Source organism: Vespa mandarinia, chromosome 14, assembly GCF_050613455.1.
Source record: "Vespa mandarinia isolate Hongniang chromosome 14, ASM5061345v1, whole genome shotgun sequence".
Classification (NCBI taxonomy): domain Eukaryota; kingdom Metazoa; phylum Arthropoda; class Insecta; order Hymenoptera; family Vespidae; genus Vespa; species Vespa mandarinia.
In genome coordinates this window covers 5,002,460-5,012,092 of record NC_140823.1, presented here as the reverse complement: position 1 = coordinate 5,012,092, position 9,633 = coordinate 5,002,460, and the positions used below count along the sequence as shown (strand labels likewise).

The window sequence follows — 9,633 nt, the reverse complement described above, 5'->3', positions numbered from 1 at the left end:
CTTGTAAGTATCTCGTAAAGTTCTCGGAAGTGAGACGTGGTGATCAGCAGCCGTTCATCCCTGATCAACCGATTGAGATCGTGGATTTTGTTGCGACTAAAGCGATTTCCTGCTTCTCGATATACCTCTTGGCCAAACGGATAGTTTCGTAACATCGTGGTACATACTGTGTGTGTGAATGCGGAAATTGGTAAGCCATTAAGCCGGACCAAGCTCGAAAAGCCACCCAGATTCGATCAAGCAGGAACCGTAAACGAAGGAGCTACTACTCTCGGCAAATTTTCACACGAGATTCAGTATATCATCGAAATATATCTTAAATTTATCCCATAAACACCAAATTTCTATCAAATCCTTGTACTTCATATCTTTAACAAATTTTCAAATATTCAATTAATTTCCTTTGATTGACTCCTTCACGAATGATAATAATTAAAACCAATGGTCTTAAACGCAAAACGCGATAACGAATAAATTCATAATATATTATGCATAGTTATATCATTATTATTTATAATTCTACCTAATATATTCTGTAATTCAATTAGTACGAATAGCAACAGGCAATGTGCGAACCGCATTACCTTTTCAATATATATTTCGATGATTCGATGCTTCTACAAATATTACGGACGATGAAAATAATCCTTATAGAGATACTAGTTCGGCAAATAATTGGACCGCACGTAATTAGACCGCACGCATAAGTGATTTGTACGTGCTAACAATCTGGTTGAAATTAAACGGTATTCAGGATGCCGCATTGATATATACATCTGAACGAAGGATAATATGGAAATGGCGAATAAAGTGTATCGGCTGTTTATATCGGGAGAACAAATTTATAACGAGTTTCTTTTCTTTCAAAAGGAACGAAAGCGTGAGTTTAAGCGGCTCTTGACAAAAAGAGAAAACTCGTTATCGATAAATACTCTATTATCGAAAGATCGTCGTTTTTATTCGTCGGATTTTAACGCCTTGGGCTGGGTGAACGAAGAAATTAAATATCTCGCCGATTACGAATTGTCCGTATATTTGACCTTAGCAGAGTAATCATAATATAATCATCGTAATCATAATATACCGCATCTAATGATGATTCGTGATAACCATAAGAATGGGAATAATAATAATAATAATCGTAATAATAATAAGAATAATAATAATAATAATAATAATAATAATCGTAATAATAATAATAATAATAATAATAATAATAATAATAATATTAATAATAATAATAATAATAATAATAATAATAATAATAATAATAATAATAATAATAATAATAAAAATAAAAATAATAGTAATAATAGTAATAATAATAATGTAATCAATAAATTGCGGTAATAATTATTATTATAATATAAAAAACATCACTACCATTCTTTGGGAGACAATATATAAGAAAATGGGTAAAAAGGAAGCGAATAGGATAAAAAAATGGAGTAAGTCAAGAGATTAGAAGGGAGGGAAAAGTGTGGTCAAAGTTAGAGGGGTAAAGGGAAGGTACGGAGATAGAGGAAAGTTTTCGTATAAAATTAGTTCGCGCGGGACTGATTAAGATAATTAATAATATTATTGTTATAATATTATTAGAATTCCTGTTAACCGTAAATAACCGTACACAGTCGTGCAGCATTCGCCAAAAAATCACTATCACTCATTAATTTTCTCTTTCTCTCTCTCTCTTTCGCTCTCTCATTCTCTCTCTTTCTCTCTCTCTCTCTCTCTCTCTCTCTCTCTCTCTCTCTTTCGCTCTCTCTCCCTCTCTCTTTACGAGCGATAAAAAGCTTCCATCCGTTTTAAAAAGCAGTCTTTCGTTGCACTAACCAGAGCTCCTCCCCCTCCAGCCCCTCCTTCCTTAAGGAACCAACAAACGACGAGCGGTCTCGAACGTAATTCGATCGAGATACTAAAAGTGAAGAAAAATGGAGGAAAAAAAAAGAAATTGATGATAAAGAGCTTATAGAAACGTAAGATGTGATAAGCCGTATGAATCATATCATCGATAATACGAAAAAGTAACATCGCCGTATTACCTATCACATTTCGCCAGGACTACGTTTATCTTAGACATAAAACTAATAATATGCATTTTTTTCAAGCTATATATATCGATAAATAAATGCTTTCGCGATCACTGTAACAAAAATAGAAAATAAAAAATGTTAAATTCGTTCCATGGAAAGAAATAAAGAGAAAAATAAAAAGGTAGTAACAAAAATACTAATGATTCTTCAATTATCGCTATTTTGCAAATCTCTTTAAAGTTTTATATTCGCTTAATAATAAATGAAAAATGAATTCACATATGAGATTTAGCGTAGGCATGTGCACTGCAAGTGCATTTCACAAGAAAATTATATAATTTAAAAAGCCGAAATGCTGGAGCATTACTTAACGTAAATCCTGGAGTCCGCCTGTAACCCAGTACGGTGCATTTGAATCATCGGATTTTCCAGGAAAAGCCGATTTTACGACTGCACAAATAATCTCGTCAAAAGATGCCGCGAATCTCTGTCAAACAGTTTTTACCAAGCTTTAAGCTCACTACTTCACTGACGCGTTGACTGAAAGAGTTTTACGCGCGTTACACGTCTGACGTCACGTTTAATCTCCGCCTGCTCGTAATAGAAAAAAAGATATTTTCATAAATGCTCACACGCATATACATACATATGTATATGTACCTATGTATATAAGTGTGTGTATTTGTGTTTTCTATTTTTTCCTTCCTCTCTTTTCCAACTCAAATTTTTCTCTAACCGTACGTGCTAGTTTTAAATATAAAAAAGAAAAAAAAAAAAGAAAAAGAAAAAAGGAAAAAAAACAAAGAAAAGAAAGTTAAAAACAAGAAAGAAGTGCGAGTACATGCTTGAGATACGTATATTTTCTTTCTTTCTTTCTTTCTTATAGAAAATTCCATGGAACGAATATTTGTCGATTAACAACAAAGTATTGCAATTAGGATACGATCCATTGTGTGGTAGCAGTAACTCTCGTTAACATCGAATCTTTCTCGTTAAACTAGCAAAGTTTTCTCTCTCTCCCTCTCTCTCTCTCTCTCTCTCTCTCTCTCTCTCTCACTCTCTCTCTTTCTCTCTTTCATTCCATCTTCGTTCCTCCGGTAAAACCGTAAGTCCGTTATAGTCGATCTTGGGGATAATCCGACGTCAATGAGAGCAATATTATAAGGTTTAATCTTCAAAGTTTCCCACCGAGTCGCCGAGTATCTTGGAGATTATGAGATTAGCCCTCGATAACGCTTCGAAACGAGGTCTCGATTCGCGTATTGGTCAACGAGCGAGGAGAAAAAAGGGGAGGTTCGTCCGTAACTCGAAAGTGCGTGTCGTCTCGCTAAGTTAGAAATTTCTTAGAAAAGCTAAAGGCGCTTCGCAACAACCGACCGCCTCTCGACGATCTCGCATCGACCGTCGTAAAAATTGTGAACGCTAAAGCAGAGTTCACGACGAGAACAATTTTTTGATCATCTTGATTAAATTCCGTAGATATTCGGCGATGCGAGAGAAACGTAAAAGAAGGTCTCGAACGGTCAAAGTATCATCTCGAAAGGAAAGGAAAACGTAGCTATCCGCATCTCCTACATCCTCGAGACCTCTAATAGAATTAACCTATTATTTGTAAAAATGCGATTCATTCGATATACCCACGCGCGGTCATCATTTACAACCATATATAATCATCAATCGTTATCATCGTCATCGCTGATAAATCTTCGTCAAAATCGTCATTGTCACTATCGTCTTAATATCTTTCGCCTCTTGGTACTTTACTTTTTTTTTTGCCTTTTCGTCGTCGTTGTCTTCGTTCGTCGTCATTGTCATTTGTCGTCTTGATCGAGCGCCCACAAAATCCTCGGCTTCTATAACTATACAATTAATAACATTAGTAATTATCTCACTTAAGTCTAACTTTATTATGTTATATCATGCAGTAACTCATCTTCACCGTTCACCTCGACGTCGCCGGTGAAAACTTCGATTCATTCTTTTACACACTCTCTCTCTCTCTCACACACACACACACACACACACATGCGCGCACGCACGCACGCACGCACGCATACACTTATCTCGCGCACGCTCGCGTGAAAGCAGTCGATAAATTTTTTGTTACAACACACACTGGAATACGATGGATGACGATCGTAATCCGTAGACGCGCATTATAGATCGTGCTTCCACGCGTCCATATATCTAAACGACTGCCTTCGACAATATAAACGCGAAACGTCACTTCGCTCTGTGCTCGATAGAAAAATTTGCCACTGTTAGTAAAAACATATTGAGAAGGGAGGGGAGGAAAGACCAACGTCTTCTTACTCGTACAAGATCAAAAACACTCACCACGTCGTTAAGAGTTCTTAGCGCTTAATAAACAATTTTACGATTAGCGATTTATCGTCGCTTGACTGATAACTCGTTCACGATCGTCGCACGATCTCGTTCGTATATTCATTTTCGTGAGCGTTCGCGCATTTATCGAAAGTAAATTCGTCCCGTTTTTGCAATAATGATCTATCTAAATATCGTGCTCGCAAGTATCTATAATCGATCTCGGTTACTACCGAGAGACGAACGCTTGCATCAATTTTCCAAAGGAGAATTAACGTTCGGTACGACGAGGAAAAGAAGGGACGACGATTCGACAGCGATTTATCAGCGAGCGACAAAGTACAAAGTTCATCCAGGCGCACGCGCTCGTTCATTTATTACTTTTTTTTCTCTCTCTTTTTTCTATTCTCTTTTTTCCTTTTTTTCTCTTTTCTTTCTTTTTTTTCTTTTTTTTTTTTTTGTTTTTTTTCATTTGCCTCGTTTCCCATTTAATCTTCGTCGGAATGGAAAATCGCGGAGGGTTGGGGGAGAAAAAAGACCATCCCAGGGGAGAGGATCGATCGCGTTAAGGTGTACCGCGCGGTCCGCAGGGCGGGCAAACGAGAAAGCACAGGAACCTTTTGACGAGAAGATTCACAAAAGTTAAAGTCCCCGAGGTGCTTCGTAACGAGAGTCGAGGATATGGTCGGTATCTTCCGTTGTAAGTTCCACCCTCTAATTCTTGTTCCTCCTCCTCCTCTTCCTCTTCCTCGTAATCATCGTAAATACGCGTCGAGAGATGACGTTGATAGTGACGTTGACGTTGACTATGATGTCGACTTTGACGCTGACTAATAATATTATTATTATTATTATTATTATTATTATTATTATTATTATTATTATTATTATTATTGTTATTATTATTATTATTATTATTATTATTATTATTGTTATTATTATTATTATTATTATGATGGTGCTGATTATGATGATGATTATGACGATGATGATGATGACGATGATGATGATGATGATGATGATGCTGTCGGTATTGGTGCGCGCATATCCTCGTTTCCATGGCGCTCAGGCCTGGCAGTGAAGGGCGGTAGAGGGTGCGCGCCGATGGCGTGTAACCGGACACACGCGGTGGATTGTGTGTCAAAATCCGCGGGGGTGTTCGTGGGGCCAGACACGGCCTCATTCGGGATCACCAGTTAGCCATGCCGGGTTTGTTTAACGTCATGAAGTAAATCTGGCACGAACTTCCACCCTTCGCTGACGAGAAGAAGACCTTCGACGAACAAAATGATTTTTGTTTACATGTCGGTACCGCTATGTAAACCAGGCGCCATATAAAATAGAATAACGATCGATACCTTATCGTTGCGTTCACAAAGGAACTTGAGCCGTTGAGCTTTCTTGTGCATAAAAACGCCATCGAGATGGCCGCTTTCGACGCTTCTAATCTCGATCGCCTTGTTGCCCCATCCCATGATTTGGCCGGTGCCGATGTAAGCGACGCTCGTTGGCATTTCGCCCCATTGAAGGACCATCGTCTTGGATACTCTGCCATAGGTATTCACGTAAACGCCCTCGTTGTCGTAGCACAATAAAAGTTGCATGCCGTTACTGTTCGGCAAGGCGACGATGCAGTGCGGACAAATCGGTCCCTGAGTCTGTAACGATCGAGGAAAATCGTAAATCAGTGTGCACGAGCTCAAAGTGCCTCTATTCGCGCGTTAAACTTTCTTATTTTCTTAAGTGCTCACGTGCTTCGGTAGATAGATATCGTAAACCGTCGCCGAATCCAAATCGACAGCATGAAATCCATCGGCGCTTCCATAAATAACTTTCAATCTCGTTCCTTCCTCGACGGTTAGATCAACGAGAAGCGGCCTGTGGGCTAGTTCTCCGAACGATTTGAAAGCCATGAATTTATGATAGGGCTTTGGTGCCCAAGCATAGATCTCTATCGAGTCCTTTAACGCGATGACAAGGAACTTTATTCTTTCGTACTTGACTATTTTGAAATGCACTGCTCCTTGGAGATCACCGACGTTTATCCAACCATTGCGCCGCTCGACTTGCTGCACAAGTATGTCAAATACGATTGTATGTCAACCATGTCAAATCAATTCTCATAACATATACGTCTAATATATTGCACACGTTCTATTCCGATAAATCAATAAAAACATATAGTAGACCGTCCGTACTTACATCGCTATGGCCGTCGGTACGTAAAATCTTACTCTTCAGCCAGGAGAGATAATAGACCCTCACACGATTCTTCTTACCGCTTATGGTAACCAAAATATTTTGTCCCTCGAGTACTTCCATTTGTTGAAAACGTCTCCTACTGATCAGCTGATAAACCTTCCCTTGTCCGCTCCTATCGAGCAGCATCAGCCCGTTCTCCGTACCGATCAACAGATTCACCCCTAAAAATTATTACATAAATATTATTGCATAAATTCATTCTAAAACGTGTGTAAAAAGCCCGATCAAAACGAACGCGCCCTCGCTTTTACCGAATTTACTCGAAACGCGACTTACCCCATAATGCGGCACATAAAATCTCGCTATTGAAACGCTTTTTGTATTTTCGTATTTCAGGCGTATCGGAGGCCAAATCGTGACTCGTAGGTGTCACGTTAACGTTTACGTGGGATTCTCTCCTCGCTGGTCCAGCACCGAATCCAAATGTCAGGAATGATCTCTGTTTCTGTTGAAGTGCAAACGGGGGTGGTGATTTAACCGCTTGTCGATACTGCAACAAATACGACTCCATGATCGAACTCGACGAACGAGCTTTATCAATGATACGTGCGCTTCGTAGTAGAATCGCAGGAAAAGAAGAGAAGGATGTTGTGATTAAAGATGAAGAAGGATCTTGCTGCCCTTCTCCCGATACAAAATCAATGACAGGCTCGATTTTAAAGAGTGAAGATTAAGAAGAAAAAAATAGATATGTAGATATCATTCCTTTACCATACGCACCACACAAAAGTTAGCCAGACAAGAAAATGCGACGAATTTTAAACTCGCAAACGAGCAGAGAACGAAGACACAAGATGGAAATGGCACTAATTTTAAAAAACCATTCCATGTGAAATAACATCATTTATTCTTCTCGCCTGACGTTTCTAAATTTGTTTCGTGTCAAATACATATATATGTATATATGTATATATATATATATATATACATGCATATATATGTATATATATCATAGTTCTTGACGGACTTTCCTCGCGAGGGATGAAAAAAGATTACTAAACTTATATAGTAACCGTACTCTCTTCCCTCAATCAAATAAAAAGTATAACCGTACTTTTAGTACTAAGTAAAATTATACTCTTTTTAATCTGTTCGAAGGGCTATAAATTTAGCAATCTTTAAATCCGTTTAGGTACGTTTATTTCTTTATGAAAACTATAAAACGTAGGATACGAAACAAAATTAGAAACGTTGCTTGAAAAGAAAAAAGAAAAAATGATCGATTTCAGATGAAATGAGTCAAAAGGAAAAACTAGTCCAAACGACAGAAAGATATCGCAAAGTATTGGTCTAATAAATGTATAACATGCAATAAAATTTAATGGAGTTAGTTTTGAAATAAGTTCCTCGGGTACGAATTAATCGAGATTCTTTTCATTCTACGAACTCTACTCAAACGTCTACGTTAATGAAATTTCGCATAAACGAAAAGTAAATACAGATGTTGCTCTCGCAAGTTAAATTTCTTTAACTTAAACTCAATGGTGTTATACGATGAGACGTAGGTGTTGTTGTTAATAATACAGTTGGAAAAAGTAAAACCGTATTCATGCTAAATTAGTAGAGTAAATACGATCTCGTAAATGTAATCTTTAATATCCGTACACGATTTTTTACTAAGTCATAAGAAAAACAACTTGCACGATCGGGAAGAAATAGATAAATTAATAGAGAAGGAAAAAATGATAAACAGATAGATAGACAGATAGATAGATAGATAGATAGATAGATAGAGAGAGAGAGAGAGAGAGAGAGAGAGAGAGAGAGAGAGAGAGAGAGAGAGAGAGAGAGAGAGAGAAAGAGAAGGATGTGAAAAACCAAAGAACAACGTGTCCGTGTTTCGCGACGTGTGTTAACGATTATTTCACATTGCGTGACACCAGGAAAAGAGCCCAGAAACCAAAAGGAGGGTGGTAGAACGTACGTATTGCTTTACGAAAAAACGTCATTCCTTTGCGCAGTGCACAGTGCAGAAACCGAGAATGCGTGTATACGCGTACATACGTATTTATACGTACGTACGTACAGCGCGTGAACGCATATACGTACATAAACTCTATATGCATATACACTATATACACGACAATCGTTATGTTCGCGTATCGTATGTTCTGTTCAGAGTATACGAAAATGAGAATTCTCATAAGAGAAGAGAAAGAAGCGACATTGAATCGTAGATGGACGAATAAATACTTACATTGCAATTAGTATTGGGAATGGGATGGTCAGTAGAGGGCCCTGCCCTTCGGGTTAGAGCTCCGCGTGTCCCACAACACACAACATAATCCTGAATTAGTCACGCTGACAAACGTGAAATATCCGCTTACGCGGACACTCGCGGTAAGAAGAGACGTGTCATTCGCGTAATTTCGATTAATATTAATAATCAATTATAACAATTAATCATTTTTCACTACTTATAGATCCATTCTTGCTTTATAACTTAAAGATCGCTATAATTCGATCGATCTCAATCGCTCAAAATTTTACTTCTATATCCGAATAAACCAATTGTCTAATCAAATATGTACATTTATCAATCCTTAATGATAGGAAAAAATTTTTTCTTTAGAGCGAAGAATACTCTTCGAATTTTATTATCAAAAATATTCATCTCATGATTATAATTACAACAAAGATAATTTTTGTTTGCTGCTTGGTATATTTTCAACTTGTAATAAAATGTTTTGCGCTCACGTCTCTACTTACACGCGGGTTTATCGACATTGAAAAAAAAAAAAAAGAAAGAAAAAAGAAAACAGTGATATCTAGATTCACTCCCTAATTTCTCTACGCAAATTCGAATCAACTCTAATTATCTTTGTCATCCTTAAAAGTATCGTCGTGCTTAACAGAAAACAGGAAGATATATTCGCTAATGAAGAGATTCGTATCGTCGCGTGAACAAAGAAAGAGAAATCGAAAAGTCGAGCATTGTTCGGAACAATATACAATAAGAGGAATTATTATTGAAACATATCAATGGCCGAATGTTTACGAAATAAAAAAAAAA

General features: G+C 37.5%; 1 protein-coding gene across 18 annotated transcripts in view; it reads right to left on the bottom strand.

Annotated features, from left to right (window-relative positions):
* Positions 1-5,207: 5,207 nt before the first annotated feature.
* msn (serine/threonine-protein kinase msn) overlaps positions 5,208-9,633 on the bottom strand; it is a 30,428-nt gene continuing 26,002 nt past the window's right edge. For 10 of the 18 annotated variants that reach the window (XM_035862291.2, XM_035862293.2, XM_085661357.1 and 7 more), the window contains 5 exons: positions 6,897-7,110; positions 6,561-6,781; positions 6,110-6,427; positions 5,717-6,016; positions 5,208-5,631 (listed from right to left, as the gene is read on the bottom strand). In XM_035862291.2, coding sequence (XP_035718184.1) covers positions 5,548-5,631; positions 5,717-6,016; positions 6,110-6,427; positions 6,561-6,781; positions 6,897-7,110 — 1,137 coding nt within the window. In that variant the 3' untranslated portion in view covers positions 5,208-5,547. The remainder of the gene's footprint in view (positions 5,632-5,716; positions 6,017-6,109; positions 6,428-6,560; positions 6,782-6,896; positions 7,111-9,633) is intronic. The other 8 variants (XM_035862285.2, XM_035862287.2, XM_035862288.2 and 5 more) reach the window with 4 other exon arrangements.